Raw genomic sequence first — 18,782 nt, forward strand, 5'->3', positions numbered from 1 at the left:
TATGCCTAGTTCTTGATTAAGTTTACAATTTGCACATATGGTTTCTTGCTAACATAATTGCATGTCTGATGACTAATGCAGCATGTGTGTTAAATCTAACCTCATCTCCGTATGAGCCACAAGGCGAATGCATAAACAACCCAAGGCAAATCGAAGAATGGAAAAGCATCAAAACTAGTCTTTGTTGTAGTAATGCATTGACAGTTCTTGGAAAGGCATTGGCCTTACAAGTATCCCTCGATAAAAATGCAGATAGCGTCTTCATTCAACAAGAAAAATGGGTGAATTGTAGCGGTCCATTCCTAAGACAATCCTCTGTCTCTATACAATCTTGTGGCTTTGGAAATCTGTACTTTGACAGTAGTGTATGTTCTGGATCTAGACTGTCGTTGTCCTCTATGAAAACTCAGAAGTCCTTTCTAAATGCTTCAGAAAGCTGTTCTCAGTTCGGATACTCATTTGATAGTGATTGCAGTACTTGCACAGCTGCTATTTCAAGAAGCAAAGTTCAATTTCTGAATGATTTGGATGTAGTTGGAAATGATACAGAGGAAGCCATATGTGGTGTGGCGATTGTTGTCGCCATTGCAGCACAGAGAATGAGTAATCCCTTGTACGTCGATGATCTATTTAGATGTGTATCTGCTCTAGATGTGTATGGTATGATCCCTTGAACATACTTAAACTTTCAAGTCATTTAGTTATGAATCAAGTTCCTCTATAAGGGTGAAACACATGTTAACTCGAGTTTAATTGTGTTTCCACAGATCCAGGTTATGTCAAACTCAAATGTAAGTCCAACTCTGATAATCTACTTAATCTTATATAAGTTTGTCATGTTTAATTAGTAACTAACACACTTCCTAATGAACTTTATGTGTGCCTCAGTTTCTTTGGTGAAAGCTGTCCTAGCTTTTTTAATTGCGACCATTGTTCTTGTTCTGGTTATCGTGCTGATAAAACACGTGATCAAGAACAAGAAACAGGATTACAAACATGTGAAAGCCAAGGAGATTGCAACATGGTCAGGACTTTACAGATTCTCAAAGGCAGAGATTGAGACTGCAATTAACTTCAGCAATGAAAAGAAATGCTTAGGACGCGGGAGTGCTGGAACAGTTTACAAGGGGATTCTACCAAGTGGACAGGTTGTTGCCATCAAGCATATCTACAAGAGCAACAATTCAGATACATTTACGCGAGAAGTAGAAGGTCTTTCCAGAGTTCGACATCCAAATCTTGTCTGTCTGTTTGGTTGCTGCACAGAGGACGGAGAGCAGTACTTAGTCTATGAATATTGTTCAAATGGAAATCTTGCTCAACACCTTCTCAGTAAGTCAGCTTACTCAGATGATTTTTTGTTTTCGCGACTAAATTTGGGTACTGATTAACTTCTGTTTCAGGGAAAGATACATTTCTGACATGGGAAAGAAGAGTGAAAATCTTGCGAGATTGTTCACTTGGACTAAGGTATCTTCATCACTACATTGATGGATGCATTGTTCATAGAGACATCAAGGTATGTAGACCTTTTCTATCGGTTTTACACATTTCTTGTAAACACGAGAATAAATTATGAGAATGCTGTTGGTCGATTGCAGCTGACAAACATCCTATTGACTGAAAACTTGGAACCAAAACTCTCAGATTTCGGGTTGGCAAAAATGTTGGGCATGGAGGAGAGCAAAGTATTCACAGATGTAAGAGGAACCATAGGATATATGGACCCTGAGTACATGAGCAATGCCAAATTAACTTGTGCTAGTGATATCTATAGTTTCGGCATTGTAGCCCTGCAACTTCTTTCTGGACAAAAAGTTATCGAGCTTGATCTTGATGCACGAGATCAGCTTACAAGAAAGGTAGTATACTTCAATCATCTTTTGCATACTAGAAATATGGCTATGTAAGGATGAAGTGTTAAGTAAATGCTTAAGGTTTTGATTAGAACGTCGTTTTGGCACGATGGTCAAGTGTCTATTCGTTATCATTTATCCATTAACAGGAAACATCTGTTAACTATATGATCCTATTGCGGCCTTCCTCTAACACCTTAAGCTGACGGGAGGACTAAGGTTCGATTCGCCCCAAAGATGGGGGCCGGTGTTCCACTCTTTGACCCATAAATGGGCTTTCAAGTAAGGGGGAGTGTTAACTGTTAACTATATAATTCTATTGGGTCATTCATCTAACACCTTAAGATTTTAGATAAGCTGGTTACTCAACAACATTCTTCGAGTTATGGGACCTTGACGATAAATTGCATGTGTTTCTGCAGGCGAAGGATGTGAGCATGGGGAAACGACCATTATCGGAGATCAAAGACCCGAGGTTGGCCGGGAATGTGAACAGTGTGGACTATGAATCGATTTTACAAGTTGCAGTCCTCTGTGTTGCTAGATCAAGCAAAGGTAGACCTACTATTGATGTCGTTTTCGATGAAATGGATAAAGCCTGGAAAAATACCATCGCCGAAAAGGTAGCTTTCTAAATCTCTTACATTTTGTGGTTACGCCCAACATCACAGTCCAAAATATACTTAACTCGTAAAAAGAAGTGTACTAACACGTATAAATAGTACATATCACACTTTGAAATGAACATGTAGTTACAAATTTACTTAACTCGTAAAAAGAAACGTACTACTGCTACATGTAACTTAGCTCGTAAAAAGAAATCACAGTTCAAAATGAACCTATAGATAAAAATGTGTTTAACTCGTAAAAGGAAACGTACTACTACAACACGTAAATCTTAAGTTGTTGAACCATTGCAGAGATCAAAGATGGATTTGAGTGCATCAGCGACATCCTTGTCAAGGTCACTCGACGTGATGCCGGCCTAAACATATCTATATGTCTTTTCGCTCGTAACAATATATACGTATACGGGATGACGCATATGACAGTTTTTGTACTAGTGAATCTGTATTTTATGAGAGTGATCTTGATGTTTTTGTTTTAGAAGTCTGTGTTGTGTTAGGATGCATATATTTGTCTGTGAAGTGTGATCCCTATGTGTTTATTAAGTTCTTCAGAGGAAATGTAACATACTTGCATCAATTTTATTTATTTACATCTGCAAACGAACGAATTGTTAAAGAAAGACATGTAGGGCCCGTTTGTAAAATTTTAAAATAAATAATTAATGACGTAAAATGAATAAATAATAATAAGTTAATTCTTATAATTATAAAAGTGTTTAAATAATTTTACTACGAGTCAGAATTTTTAACTTAAATGTACTAAAATAAATAGTTTTTATATTCAATTATCTTAATTCATGAATTTTACATTAGAAGCACATTTAAAAACATATATTTTAAAACTAAAATTATTAAAAAAACAAATAATCAAAATAAATTGAAAAAATATACTTTGTTACCAACATTCAACTTATCAACCTATAAGTTGAAATTCGACTTATAAATTAGGTTGACAAAATCGATAAGTGCTTACAAACTTATAAAAGTGAATAAGCCGCTTATAAATTGAAATTCGACTTATAAATTAGCTCGACAAAATCAATAAGCAGCCAAACTAGCCCGTCATTGTGTAAAGTGATTGACTATTGTGATTGATAAAGGGAGCACATCACATTTACAAATTGTGATTACTAGGTTTAGTCAAGCTAGTATACTTTTAGCTTAAACTTGTCTATTCATGAAAAATATTTATATGTTCAAACTCGAATACATTTACATACTTATCTAAGTAATTAATACGTTCACGGTAACCTCCTTCATATAAGTAATTTTCGAATCCCTGATCACAATTTTATTCAAAAATGCTGCCGATTTCTAAGCCTTTCCCCATGTAAATTTATAGTTAGGCGAACCTGGAACCAGAATCCACAGATTTTCTTCATATGAACCAAAGAATATGACAAATCTAATATAAAAATATATCAATGCAGTTCTATTTACCGGTTTTTGGATTGTGGTAGAATGATCACGATTGCGATTTTACTGCAATGACCGGGAAGTAGAATATGTCAGACTCCTTTCTAGAATGCGTTGCAGCTAGAAAAATGTATAATCCTTGAGCTTGGAGATGCAAGGAACAAAATTAAAAATATTCCATCACATGAATGCAACCAGTTCATATGACAGTCATTTGGCACAATGGACTTGATCCCAACACGTTTTGATTCCCATAGAAATGGATGTGGTGGTGTTTCAAAAAGCCTCTCCAGTTCTTGCCCTAGTGGAATACCCCAACTACGCAAACTTTTCAGGGGAAATTCGGTTTGGAATTAATAGCGTTTCAGTGAAGGGAGCAAGCAATCATATACTCGTTCCATGCGTGAAGTTATAGTGAGCTTATATGCAGTTTGGAGCCCTGGCCTACCCAGGTCGGTAATATCCTGCCTCAAACTGTTCAATGGAACCACCCATTAGCATACGTACAAAAGTAGGATACGTACATTAATTAAACAGTCTAACAAATTGAACTAACCATTGCCATTCCCCGGTTGCCTTTGCATGACTCTCAACAGCTCGGTATAGGCGATCTAGACTATACAAAACCAAGCCAAACGTACATTGAGCATCTCTTTCCTGCAAGATAAGGTTGAGCGATTTAAGTGCAAATAGGGACAAATAACTGCTAAAGGCACTAGTGCAAGAAAAAATATAACAAGTATTGTCATAGTTAGGCCTTCATATAGCAATTACAATGTGATGGGATCATAAATTTTAGGACGAACTTAATTTGCAGAAAAAAAGAGTAACCCAAAGTGCCACAAATAAGTTGCAACCAACCATAATATTTTCAATAGAGTAGTACATCATACATGGTAAACTTACTGCTACAATTGTCACATGCACATAATTAATAGTACGTGTGGTTTTCTCACCTGGCCTTTGTCGATGCAAGTTTGGAACTCTATAATCCTTTTCTCAACCTCTACAATTAGTAGTCTTCTTTGCAGTCGAGCGATTCTACCCCTGCCTTCTGCTCTAGTATCCTGACAACATGGAGCATGGTTGTTACGATGGTAAGTCAAGTCAAAGGGGTCCAGCTAGCGGACTAATCATCCGTTTAACCTTTTTCTCACTAAGCATCGGAACTGGGAGTTAACAAAATTCCTGGGTAAGTAGACTCAGTACCCAATGACAAGGAATTTATAATTCCAGAATATGCATATAAAACAATTCAAAAGCCTTTTCTTGTGGTGTAGCTTGCTATTCATAAGCACAACTTTCATGTTACATTCACTTTCTATACACTTCAAAATTTCACAGACATAATTACTTGAAATTATTCAGCTTTTACTAAAAAAATTACTAAATTAAATAAATAATAAGTGTCTGATTCTTTTAGTACAATGAGCAGCCAGAAGTCAGTTTGGTAAAACTTGAGTGAGACAAAATTTTGTAGTCAATTAGACTTCAACTTGTTAGCTTCTGATGTCCATATTAATTAAAATTCTCTCCTTTTATAAATCACTACATACCAAAACTTTCAGAAACTTACTTGTGTGTGCACGAATAATCATTCTTTCGATAAGTGCATAATACATACACAATTACCCATATACGTGTGTGCGTGTCATCCAAATCCCGACAAAATTATAACTTCTAATCTTTTCATGTTTTCTTGTTTTTTTCTCATGGTTGGAATGGATTTTATCCCCACATTTATCTTAACTTTTACTCTAATCTGTTACTTCATTAGTTCTTTTCTATACATACATCACTCCATCCCTGTAAACTTGTTTTACATTCAAGCAGGTTTTAGACACCAGACTGTATTAAATTTGTTTTTCATTTTAATTTATCTTGTTAATGCAGATCAAGAAATACATAAGCTAATTGTCCAAACTATTCATATAAATTTTTATGCTTGATATATTAGTTGATTCAAACTTTAAAAACATAGATTTTTACCTGTTTAAGCCACGCACGTATCAGAGCCAGGATACCAAGGGAGAGAAGAAAAGCTGGTAAAGCAGCTAGAACTGCAAAGTTGATCTCGTTAGCCCTAAGTATCTGGTCTAATTCTAGCAATGCCCTGTCCGGTATGCCAAGTTTTTACACAAAAAATGCATGGGTAAACATCAATCACAAATGTGAAATTATCAAAGAGAATAAATAAGGAGCAACAAATAGAGGTACTTACGTCTCAATATCCAGTTTTAGCTTTTGAATCTGTCAACACAAAAAAATATTGTCATTTGTTAGACTTAAATTTTAAAATAGTTACATAACAAAAAAACAATAACATACAAACCTGAATAAGTATAGCACGAACAAGCTCTCCTCCCAGAAGATTCTGAATGGGATGCATAAGTTCCTTTTCATATCTACACAAACGAAGAACAAAACTTGTTTCAATTATGGAAATGCAAAATCATTTTAGATCAAATAAAAAATACAAGGAGAGTCCAATTTACAAAGACAACAAGAAATATACTTAGGTTCCCACACGGGAGAAACATATACGAGGACAAATAATTGCAATTTGTTCTCCTGAGACCATAGAAAGGAAGAGTCATTCTAAATTGCATGTTCAAGATTTATAATTTTAAATAATGTTTGTCTTGAAATATTTTTGGTCGACAGAAAAATAAATTCCACATACCTACTACTACAAAAATTCTTTAAAGAAAATCTCCATGCAACAGAAAGAGTTATTTTGGATCACAATTCACATGTTTAAGACATGCTAAAACCATTAGCAATGCCTTTTGTCTAAAACTAGTAAGAAGTTATGGATTAAATTTTATAACAGTGAGAGAGAATGATAAAGAAAAACCACTGAAACCAAATAACAAGGGATGAACTATTTCCATGTTATAAGCCAAAAAAAGGGTAATCCGTATTGTAAACAAAAAAAGAGAGAAAAGAAATGGATACAGTACAATCTAGAATGAATGAAAAATATATTTACACATTTGACATGCATTATGTACTAATTATTGAGTTTACAATATTAATTATATTTTTTTTTTGAAAAAGATATTAATTATAGTTTAATTCACACTTTAAATTAATTATAATATGTTATTTTTATATTTCAAGTGAGAAAATAAATATATTAGATTAGTTGTTACTTCTTACCAATACTTTATATTAGAAATTGACATGATATTGTGTGAAATTATGAAATTAATGAATTAAAATTATAAAAATGTAAAAAAAATATTTTTTTAATTATTTCCGCCTAGACCGCCTAGGACCGATTTTTGACCGCCTAGCCCGCCTAATCTCGATTTTGACCCGATTTTTTGAAAAAACGCCTAAATCACCGCCTAGGTCCGAGTCAGGGCGTTTTACCACCGCCTAGCGCCTAGGCGGCCGCCTAGACCGATTTTTAGAACACTGTTAAAAATACACCACCAAAAGTGACACAAGAAAGTACTTTTAGCAAATAAAAAAAAATGCATGCTTATGCATATCAACATATATCTAAATCATATTACATACCAATATCACAGAAAAGACTTCTTACCTAGCCATCATAATTTCCAGCAATTCTTGGTCAGAAGCATTCTCTGGAAACTTTTGACCTTGAGTCTGCTCACTGAAAGCCAGTAACATTCTACAAACAGACAATGCATAAATGTAAAGGTCCTAACTCCTAATTACTTCAGAAAGTGCATATATTGCTGGAGAAAATGGATTGACATAGTACACAAAGCATATTAAAAGATAGGCACCAAAAGCTTTTCTTGCTCATGGCTCAAGTATACTCATCAGACAAGGCTTTTTATTCCCATTGTATGGCTTGGCCAAAGACTTGCCAAGAATCACATTGCATTTTGATGTGAACATTAAAATATATCAAAGGCTGATCCTATATGCAATTTGCAATATGTTGTTAATTAACACATTTTTTTTAAAAGCTGTTTTCAGCTATTTGGCGTGTGGGAGATTACAATATTAAGAAAGATATATTTAACCTAGTTTGAGAAGTTGAACTAGAAATCCTACAATATTCCTAGTAAAATAGATTTTAATATACACACATTGATATTCCCACATTCCTATTTAGGAATATTCTGGGGCATATTTAGTTTTTTTTTTACTTTTTAAACAGTCCTCAGTAGTCATTAATATATATGTTTATAACTAATCACAAATTGTCAATGACATATTCATATTATCACGCCCACGAGATTAATCAAAACGGGTCAAGGGTGCCCCAGAATGGTCGGTAGCTGTTTAGTCTCCTTGTACTGCTTTTCTCTTTAAAGAAAAGAAATCAGTGAAGAAGGGGGTTAATCAAACATCCTTCTTTCCACTGCATCACTGCACTAGCAGGAACTAACAGGCCCTCTGCCCCCATGCATCTAAACAGCTAGCGTAGTTCACCAATTTCACCGAAAACTCACATTTGTTCTTCGAAGGAGGGTTAATCCCTCGAAGGGAAAACTCACAGATATGGGAAAGATCGGTCTGGCACCGGTTATCCTGACAATCGACCTTTTCCAGGACGGTTCAAGACATATTATTCGGCCGTTTTGTCCATCTCTGAACCACTTTACTACTACTGTTGCGATGATGGTAGATCAAAAAGAATGTAAGATGTAATAAATATAAAATTATTAAAGAAGGGAGTTATATTTATGTATGCTTATAGAAAACAGGATTTTTTTTAAAAAAAAATCATATTATTATCATCTATTATATATATAATATAATACTGCAACATTGCTTTTTTGGGGAAACATTTAATTCGAAATTACTAATTTGCCCTCGTACTTGAATAAATATGGAAAAATATTGTTAGAATGGAGAATTGAACCCATGACATACTTATAACAAGCATATGACTTCAACCACTTGAGCTACATACTCATTTGTTTATATTTTGATAACATTAACTATTGAGTTAAGACTGGATAATTAGCTGATTATAATATAATAATTTTATATTCATGTGTAACATCGGGATTATAATTATTTTTTTAGTTTGATACATTAAATAAAATATTTTTTTTAATTGATACATTAAATAAATAACTTCTTGCTTTCGGGGGAAAATATTTAATTCGAAATTATTATTTTGCTCTCGTATTTGAATGAATATGAAAAAATATTGTTGGCGTGGAGAATTGAACCCATGACACAGTTATAACAAACATATGACTTCAACCAACCAACTGAGCTAGAGGCTCATTTGATTATATTTTGATAACATCAACTATTGAGTTGCATACTTCTTTCTTTATTTTGGGTGACTAAACCTATATAATTCAATATTTATACAGGATAAAACTATTCTAAGACTTGGCTAATTAGTTGGTTACAATATAATAACTTTATACTCATGTGCAATAATGAGATTATAATTATTTTTTAAATTTATAAATCAAATAAATAATTTCTTGCTGATAATATATTATCATATTAACTTGTTGATAATATCTTATCGTATAATAATAATTTATTAATTATCGGAATTTCGGTAATTAACTCGCTTCGAGATACTAACTTTATACTCGTATAACAACTAAGGGTATAATCAATTCGAGTCGAATCGAAAACTGTTAGGCTCGAACTCGATTAAAAATGTTCGGGTTCAAGCATGAACTCAAGTTCAACCGAACCTTAAATTTCAAACTCGAATCTCGGGTCATAAAAAGTTCGATAGACTCAAATTTTTTAGGAGAAACATATAATTTGAAGTTACTTTTTCGCGCCCGTACTTGAATAAATATGAAGAAATATTGTTGGCTTGTAGAATTGAACACGTGACACGTATGTCCAAACATGTGCCTTCAATCAATTGAGGTAGAGGTTAATATTATTATTGAATAAAATTATTCTAAGACTTGCGTAATTAGCTCACTACAATATACTAATTTATACTCATGTACAACAACGGGATTATAATTTTTTTATTTATAAAAAAATTTCAACCATTAAATAAATAACTTGTTGATATTATGTTACCACATTAACTTGTTGATAATATATTACCATATAATAATAATTTATTAATTATCGAGACTTGTGTAATTAACTCAATTCAAAATACTAACTTTATAGTTGTGTACAACAACTAAGGCTATAATCAAGCTGAGCCGAGCCGAAAACTTTCACGCTCGAACTCGATTAAAAATATTCGGGCTCGAGCTCGGTTACCGAATCTTAATCAAGCTTGAAACTCGGGTCGTAAATAGTCCGGTCGCCTCAAGTTCGGCTCGAAATCTTGAATCAATTTCACCAAATATTGACAAAAACTCGAAATATGATAGGTTATACTCGAAATTGCTTCTATTAAATATATAAAATATAAATGAAATATTAAATATATACATACAAATATATTTATATTAAAAAAAAGTATCGGCTCGATAAGAATCATGAGCCTTATGAGCCGAATAATTTGAAGTTCGAACTCGACCGTGTAAAAAAATTTACTATTTTGCCCCCATATTTTGATAAATACGATACATAAACATTATAGTATTTTTGGCATCTTCAATTGAAAAAATCATTGAAACTTGATGGAAAACCATTATTTTCAATGGTATTAGTGCATTATAAACTTTATAATCGTGGCATAATATAAATTTAGGGATATTCATCGTTACATTAGTCCTTGTAACATGAACCACGCAATATTGTATGAAATAACACAAATATCGTAAAAGTACATTAAAAAATAGCAATATTTTTTATAAATAAAGTTAAAGCTAGTTAACTTTCTTATAGTCCAATCGAGTTGATGGTGCAGCCTTAAGCAAAAGCATATCCAGTTCTGCCTGAAACTCATTCCATGCACACTAATTATTAAAACTGTTGTTGTATCTAAGGAGTCAAGGACGCGTAATATCAATGCGCAGCCAATATTGTGTTCTACAGGAAGACATTTTGCATTCTGCAGTAGCACAGTGTTTCTTTAAATCAAGGAGAAAAGTTTAATAGTGAAAAAGGAGGAAGTACTTCCTCTTAAACGCAACTTACCTGTGTAAAGAGTTAGTAGTTAGCTGTACCTCTTCGAGCTCCATAACACCTTTGTGTCTCTTTCTGAATGTGTCAAAAAGCTCATCTCTTATGGAAAGAAGCTGGTAAAGAGGTATCATTACAGTAAATTAATAGATATCAATGAATACATTCATCAACATATTTCATTGTGCCCGGAAAATAGTTAAGCATGCATGTGAGGACTAACCCCTTGCTCCGAGTTTTAAAATGGAAGGAAAGCAAATGGAGGTAAAGTAGTTTCACTTTTCCCCGTAATTGTGCTCCCGAGTTTTTAAAAGTAATAAAGCAAGTGGTGATGAATGCAAATTTGATGTTTTTATTCCAAAATTTTCACTCCAAAAATGAGATGAAAGTACTTTACCTCGCTATCACTTAGTTCCTTCCCTTTTAAAAACTCGGGAACAAGTAAGGATATCTCAGCAGAGGGGGGGGATATTTCATGTAGGTAAATTTTACAATTTTCCATCCATGTCAATAGAACCAACTTGCATACATTCCATCTTTAAAGATTACATGTATACTTCATCTACTTCTTTCAGTGAGGGACAGTTGGTGATTCTCAAAGTCGAGTATTTCATAAGTCATGACTGTATGTAGAAGTGTAGAAACAGACAAATATATAAAAAAGATGTAACAGATCTAACCGGCTTTTCAACATGGTCACTGAAAAAGCCAACAGTCGAATCCTTGGCCTCACGAATCCAATGCTCAATATCATGACTCCCCGTCAATTTGCTATGTCGTAGAAGCCAAACAGAACAGACTGAGATGCCTACAATGCCACATGCATATCTCATCCAGTACAGTGTTACTTTTCTAGGTTTTTTATTTTCCGCGACCTAGAAAGAAGTGACAATAGGATAGCTGTTACTTAAATTAAAAGATGCACAAATCTGTCACATTTACTGTTGCATGAATCTGTCACATTTAATGTTGCATGAAATGAATTGTTCAGTGATAAGTAGCTCTGTTACTACGTATTGAAAAAAAAGGCAAGTTAGCCTAGAAAAGAAAAAAAACTAGTTCAGATGTAAATAAAATGTCTGGAACTCGTTAACTTTATCGGACCAACATCAAACAAATAGGGAATACAAAGGATTTAAATGTCTCTGCATCTTTCTTTGGATAAGAAAGACTAGATTTTTGAGAGAATGGGAGAAGCCAACACGGTTTAACTTCATGAAGACACAAATAATTCATGACAGAAGTGAAAAAGTTGCTGTTTTTCTATATAGACAACTTACTTGAATTTACTGTTTCATATCCAGTCTTATTGCTAAACATTACTTTCATATTTTATCCACCAAATCGAACAGGATTCTGCGTACATAATTTTACGGCCACAAATAATAGGTGCAAAATTGTCGACCCATCACTAAGTATGTGGTGACCCATTTCTAACTAGTAACAGCAATCGCAAAAACTGAGATTGAAAAAGCCATATATAAATGAGTCATGGATAAAGTTAAGTATAATCTGAAAGCACTAAAGTAACATCCCTCCTGCTTCACTTTACAGAAGTAGCATGATTGTCTTGAGGCAAGAATGTAACGAAAAAAATGAGGAAAAAAAAAATCATCTTATTCTTATTATGGTAACTAGAAAGATAAGACAGCTTGTTAAATATAGTGTACATATTTATGTTAGTCGCATAATACACTAAAATCTTAACAAAAATTATTTCAAAAAAAAATAGAAAAATGAAGCTGCATGAGCATACACTGACTAGAATGTAATTTAGATTAAAGAAGTGACAATAATTCACAAGTAAAAAATGTAAAAGTAGAAATAGAGAAAACAAAGAATATCAGTAATTCTAAAAGCTATAGTAATGGAATCAATTATTTTTGATGGAATATGAAATCAAGTAACGTAATACAGGGTTATACAAGGACTCAAATGTTCCTTTTATGATGAAAAAAAGGGTAAGGTTGTAAACATTGGGACCTTCCCCAGACCTGCTGATGTGGTCTACTGCACTGGGTATGCTACTCTTATCAGAAAACGCAAGAAGGATATTCTATCCAATTTAGTGGACAAAACAATCTAGAACATGATGCAACAGAGTCTCCCCCCTCACCTTGGCGTTCAAACAGGAAAGCAGGTAGCTACCATTTGAGCAAAAAAATATCACAATACAACCGAAAAAGAAAGAGAAACATCCTCTGTGTTCTTAGTTACGCAAGTATAACCGAATCTAATTCCTTCCGCTATTATGCTTATATTATTATATTGACCCTCCTAATACATGAGGACAACCTTGTAAACTGTGTCACTGTAATATATTTTTAATAATGCCTGATGTCCACATGTCCAGTTGACAAAAGTGTGAGCTTTATGCTTTAAATTCTAATAATATAGTGTACCCATAAAGCTTTTCGATCTTCCAAAGGTAAACGCAGAACAGTGGAACTTGTTGCTGTTAGATTTAATCATTTTAATTGTCATATCTAATTTGCAGCATGGCCTAATAAAGCTTTCAGTCTTTCACTAGATATGGCCATATTAAATTGGGTCTCTTCATGGGTCGCTATCCATAACTTTTCCTCCCTTATGCGGTCAGGAAACCTGGGTAGTGGGTGTTCTGGGGTTCATCCACTCAAGTTCTATCTATTTTTGTTTTTGTTCCAAACATATTTGTTTCCTAAGTCATCCTAAATCTATCTGTGCATATATGGCGCATTTATTTGAAAATGTAGAAATCAGGTAATTTGCTTATGCTATTACATCCTTGTGTTATCTTGACAAGTATATTTGTTGTCAAATCTTATTCTTTGAGGGACCATCCGATGAGGCAGTAAGCATTGCCACCACTCACCAGACACCACACATGATTTAGATTCTATAATATCCCTAATAAATAGATTATTGTGCCGGGATTTCAGATTCTAGAATACTATGTTGTACTTCAGATAACATATTATATTTATAATACTATAAATATTCCAAATGCTAACAAACTTGAAAAGCTGACATAGGGCTCTTACAAGCATCGATAAGTATGAGTCCAATTTGTGCAGGTTTTGATAAGGCAAGTTAATGGCGTCTCTTATCTCACAGCCAGTCCACTGAGATCCTTCCAGCATGACTTCCGAAAGTTTCTCAAACCTTAGAGGAACTGATTCACTCTGATGAACAGAATACTCATTCTGCACATAAATTACATGTAACGAAGTTTGTTAATTTTACAATAATAAATAATTATTGACTAATTAAGTATAACTAATTAACGCATCTATTGATATTTCCCGTTCTTCAGACTTCAGAGTTAAAGTAAGAAATTGTGCAAAACAATAATGGGTGTGGAATGAACAAGGAAGCGTATCGTTTGCCCACTACCTGTGGTGGAGCATGAAGATGAGCTATTGAAGCCTCCAATTTTGAAAATAAACCATCAACAGTCAACAATAACAAAGGTAGAGACTTCTCTGCATCACTTGCTAACTCATCCCCGAATTTGTCAATTTCTATATAAATCTGCACTAAGTAGAAACCATGATCAGTTGTAGTCTAAAAATAATCATATTTTCCAAAAATACAAATTCAAGATTTCCAAATCTCAATAATACTCTAACCATTAAGAAAATATGGTGCAGACACCGTAACAATCTTTTTTTTGAAAAATTTAGGGACTAAATATAAAACAACCACACACAACCAAAAAGACCTCAGACAATCAGATTGTCAGATACTAAATTTTTTAGAGTTGAAATTTTTTAAATCAAAGTGGAATGGAACTACAATAAAAAAAAAAGATACTAAACCTGCGCCAAAAATGTTGCAAGGGCAAATCTTAAGCTTGTTAGGATATTTATCCTGTCATATATATGACTAGTGGCAGAACAGTAGAGATTCTGTATGCCAGAACCCTCTGAAATAGAATTACGTATCAACTGAACTATGCCATTAACAAATGCACGCGGCCCTCTCTCAAAAATCATAAAATACACTTTTTGTCCACGTGAACCCTGAAATAAATACAAAAGCACACTGCACATTATATATTCACATACTATATTGAACATAAATTCAACGCATCCTGCACTTCGGAGGAATAGTTTTACTCACCTCCGCTTTAGATTGCCAAAATTGTAAGTTCTTTTGGATGATATGCATGTTTACAAAGACATGCTCCAAAATGTCCTCCAAAACGTCAAAAATTCCAGATCCCTCAGAGAACTTCCTGCATATGTCAAATATAGTGAAGATCTTGATGTTAATAACTTAATATTAAGATATCTAAAATTAAATGCATCAGTAGTCTGTTCTAGAAGACTACCACTGGAAAATTGATATCTACTTATTACTTGTAATTTTATTTTTACTTCCACAAGTCATAGGGCCTGGACAATGTGGTCACTATCTATTTAAAGAGTTGAAAATCATAAATTGAGACCACAACTTTGAGCTTTTTTCAAGACTTCCTTCAGATCCATGCTCTGGAAAAATTTTAGTAAGCTACGCTTTGCACCTCACAAGTTCAAGGTTCATTCTAGAAAAACAACATTCCGTGGTCTCTAAATTTTGACACATCCCAACATGTATGTCTTTCTATTAAAAAATGACAACTTAAATATTGCAGCAGCATTTCAGCCAATGTTATTTTCTAAACAAAAAAATATTCTTTAAGGTATAAATACAAACAAATTCAATCCTCTACGAGCGGACATAGCATAATCCATCTAAAAATGTAAAAGAGTCAGAGAAAATAGGGAGAACATTTGGCACAGATTAGATTGTAAAAATGTCTCGCACACACCATCAGCCATTTCCACCAAAAGATAGAGTGCTAAGATGAGCAGGTACAAAATTATTCACGTACTACAGAAGATCAGTCCAAGGAACAGTCCTTTATGCTATTAAAGGAGCATAATCTAGCTGTAATGTAGCTTGAAGTGCACAAAGGGGCAGAAGGAATTTCATATTAATAGATGGGGAGAAGCACCCACAATATTTGGATAAAATGTAGCTAACTGATCAGCTGTAAGTTAGCAGAGACATCTCCCTTAAAGGTGCTAGTTGCGGATAGAAATTAATTGAACAGAAATTGTGCAAGCACTACTTTCACTTGGAAGGTTAAAATAGGGAACTCAACAATGATGTCAAGGAACTACTACCTACGGAAAATCATGATTCATGATCTGGTGTTGGAGTAGGTTTGTTAGACTCACTCAGACTGAGGTCTATAACATTTTAGTTTCCAAACATGAACAGTTCGAATATTGTTGTCATATTATAAGGAAACGCAAAATGTACCAAGCCAGCACTAAGGATGCTCAGTTGACAAAAGTTTTAAGAGCCAGGAAATGTTCGCAAAGAATTCCAAAAATCAAAGACGTGTTCCACAGGCCTAGGCCTACAACTGTCAACTGTTAAACACTTGTGAAAGTTGTTAGGGTTTTGTTAACTATTACAGTACGGAAGGCACATACTGATACTGCACCACACTACACTTGTTATTAATACAACCATGAGGTTACACCGCGTGAGCAGAGTGTGTTTATTTAGTTAAGTGAAATACTATAAAGTCAAAATCAGTTGAGTCAATGCTCTACAAATCCAAGCCTTATAGTCTATGTTTATTTTAAATACGATTCAATTACACAGATATATAACACATGTCCATTATAATAAGTCTCTCTGCAGATTGATATATTATAATGGTCCATTATAATTGATTTATAATAAACAAGCCAAACTACATTGCAACACAACAAGACATCATTTATTATATTATGTGTACCAACCAAATAATCACACACTCGACTGATCATGTTTTATAAAACCCGTTAAAAAATTCATCAGTGAAATTCAGCCTAATTAATATAAGAACACCTAGGAAAACTTAGCATCTACGATCTCACGAGGTTAAATGTCAGATGTATACCTCCTTAATCATCCAAACTATCTCTTTCATCTTCCTCAGGACGCACTCGAAGTGCATCCCCGTATTCAGCACCGCAATGACAAATGGCCGATATATTGTAACAATCTGTGCACTTAGCAAGTCCGCACTCAAAACACTTATAATAACAATGACCGAAATCATATACACACTCACAAACATCGCAAGGTAAAACCAACCCATGAACCGGGCCTTGATCCAGTGGGACTTGAAAATCATAATCGTCCATTTCTAAACCCTCAAAGTCCCTAAATCTATCCTCTTCGTCTATGGGTACATTCCTAGGTCATCTTACGTAGCTGAATTTTTAGTGATGAATATTTTAACAGGGTTTTATAAAACATGATCAGTTGAGTGTGTAATTATTTGTTTAGTCCACATAATATAATATATGATGTTTTATTGTGTTGCAATGTACTATGGGTTGTTTATAATATATCAATTTAAATCAATCTGCAGAGATACTTATTATAATGGACATGTGTTATGATTGACTTTGCAATGTACTGTGGCATGTTTACCAAATCACCATTAACGATGCTCAGTTGAAAACAAGTTTTAAATGACAAGAAAATGTTTGCAAAGAATTCATGATAGGTTCCAGTCATATTATAATAAAACAAACTACCTGAATAAGCTTTCTTTGGGTGAAAGTGAACGACAGTTTTGCTTTTGCATAAACCTCTTCCTGCCTTTCTTTCATTTACATAACTCTAATATATAGAACTTGAAACAAACTACCCACTACTGAACTACAATTCTCCATTACTGCAACTACTCCTACATTTTAGCAACTCAACCTCTCTAACAATCTGATACTAATAATAATAAGTAAATAACATAAAAGTAACTAATAATTATAATAGCACGTGGACAAGTATTTTCTTGACCTATCAATTCCAAAAATCAAAGACGTGTTCCACAGGCCTAGGCCTACAATTGTTAAGTGCTTAAACAAGTTGTTAGGGCTTTGTTCGTTATTACAGTGCGGTAGCCACATACTACACTACACTACACTTGTTATCAAGACTTACCACTAGGTTTTAGGTAAACAAAGGCAGAGAACAAAGACATTAAGTTAATAATAAGTCTCAATTCTACTCTAACTCTTAGAAAGCCACGACACGGCATGAGCAGTGAGCAGTGTGTGCTTAGTAAGTTAATTAGTTAAGTGAAATATTAGTAATGCTCTACAAATACCAAGCCTGATTGTCAATGTTGATTTTAGATATGATTCAGTTACACATATATATATAAACATCTAACAAACCAACCTAACATAATCAACCTGACATACTCAATTGGGCAGAGGAGAGAGAGAGGGAGGGAGGGAGGGAGGGAGCGAGAGAGAGAGGGAGGCAGAACGAGAGGATAGAGAGAGAAGAGAGAAGAGGAGGGAGAGCGAGAGGAGAGAGAGAGAGAGAGAGAGAGAGAGAGAGAGAGAGAGAGAGAGAGAAGAGAAGGGGGAGAGAGAGAGGGAAGGAGAGAGAGACAGAGAAGGGGGGAGAGAGAGGGGGGAGAGATCAAGAGAGAGAGGGGGGGAAGGAGGGAGAGGGAGGGAGAGAGAATAGAGAGAGGAGAGCGAGAGAGTGAGAGAGAGAGAAGAGGAGAGAGAGAGAGAGAGAGAGAGAGGGGGGGAGAGAAAACAGGAGAGAGAGTACATACAGACGATAATCAGTGGAATAAATAGAAGGCAGAGGAAGAGGAAGGCTAGTCCTTCTTCTTCTAGGTCTTAATGTAGTTGCAGACCTAGCTACTAATTCGTATAAACTGGACAATTTGTGCTTGAATTTGTAATCATCGTGTGTAAGTTTATGAACAAAATTGTTCCATAGAGATCTAGGGTTTGAAACTATCGCTCTCTCATTATCAGAATCTTTCTCCATTGCGACCTGCTTCAAAAAAAAAACTGAACAGTACACACTCGCAGCGAGAGTT

General features: G+C 34.3%; 2 protein-coding genes across 7 annotated transcripts; one reads left to right on the plus strand and one right to left on the minus strand.

The window, feature by feature from the left end:
- Nucleotides 1-68: 68 nt before the first annotated feature.
- On the plus strand, nt 69-1,910 carry LOC141661335 (putative receptor-like protein kinase At1g11050). The gene is made up of 5 exons (XM_074468319.1): nt 69-660; nt 768-791; nt 889-1,332; nt 1,404-1,519; nt 1,602-1,910. The coding sequence occupies exons 1-5, from the start codon at nt 69-71 to the stop codon at nt 1,908-1,910; spliced, it is 1,485 nt and encodes a 494-aa protein (XP_074324420.1).
- Nucleotides 1,911-3,670: 1,760 nt separating this feature from the next.
- LOC141659589 (protein DGS1, mitochondrial) lies at nt 3,671-18,782 on the minus strand. 6 transcript variants are annotated; one of them, XR_012549806.1, is made up of 15 exons: nt 18,510-18,782; nt 15,008-15,122; nt 14,704-14,907; nt 14,279-14,416; nt 13,927-14,088; nt 11,584-11,778; nt 10,919-11,019; nt 7,455-7,544; nt 6,234-6,306; nt 6,123-6,151; nt 5,891-6,014; nt 4,858-4,968; nt 4,458-4,558; nt 3,926-4,375; nt 3,671-3,837 (listed from the first exon to the last, which is right to left on the minus strand). XR_012549806.1 is itself a non-coding variant. In XM_074466534.1 (14 exons), the coding sequence occupies exons 1-14, from the start codon at nt 18,728-18,730 to the stop codon at nt 4,255-4,257; spliced, it is 1,785 nt and encodes a 594-aa protein (XP_074322635.1). In that variant the 5' UTR covers nt 18,731-18,782; the 3' UTR covers nt 3,671-4,254. The 6 variants fall into 6 exon arrangements, 5 of the variants coding, with proteins under 5 accessions (XP_074322635.1, XP_074322636.1, XP_074322639.1 ...); XM_074466534.1 differs by having other exon boundaries at nt 3,671-4,375; XM_074466535.1 differs by having other exon boundaries at nt 3,671-4,375; nt 17,473-18,652.

This window comes from Apium graveolens, chromosome 5 (genome assembly GCF_009905375.1).
Source record: "Apium graveolens cultivar Ventura chromosome 5, ASM990537v1, whole genome shotgun sequence".
Taxonomy (NCBI): Eukaryota; Viridiplantae; Streptophyta; class Magnoliopsida; order Apiales; family Apiaceae; genus Apium; species Apium graveolens.

What these genes read in the sequence shown, in the direction of transcription:
- LOC141659589 (XM_074466534.1), bottom strand. Translation starts at nt 18,730, where the DNA reads ATGGAGAAAGATTCTGATAATGAGAGAGCGATAGTTTCAAACCCTAGA. An exon ending in TTGCAACATTTTTGGCGCAG is followed by an intron (nt 14,417 to 14,703) that starts GTTTAGTATCTT and finishes TACTTAGTGCAG; the next exon opens with ATTTATATAGAAATTGACAA. An exon ending in ACTCATACTTATCGATGCTT is followed by an intron (nt 11,779 to 13,926) that starts GTAAGAGCCCTA and finishes ACTTCTTTCTAG; the next exon opens with GTCGCGGAAAATAAAAAACC.
- LOC141661335 (XM_074468319.1), top strand. Translation starts at nt 69, where the DNA reads ATGACTAATGCAGCATGTGTGTTAAATCTAACCTCATCTCCGTATGAG. An exon ending in ATCTGCTCTAGATGTGTATG is followed by an intron (nt 661 to 767) that starts GTATGATCCCTT and finishes GTGTTTCCACAG; the next exon opens with ATCCAGGTTATGTCAAACTC. An exon ending in TCTTGCTCAACACCTTCTCA is followed by an intron (nt 1,333 to 1,403) that starts GTAAGTCAGCTT and finishes CTTCTGTTTCAG; the next exon opens with GGAAAGATACATTTCTGACA.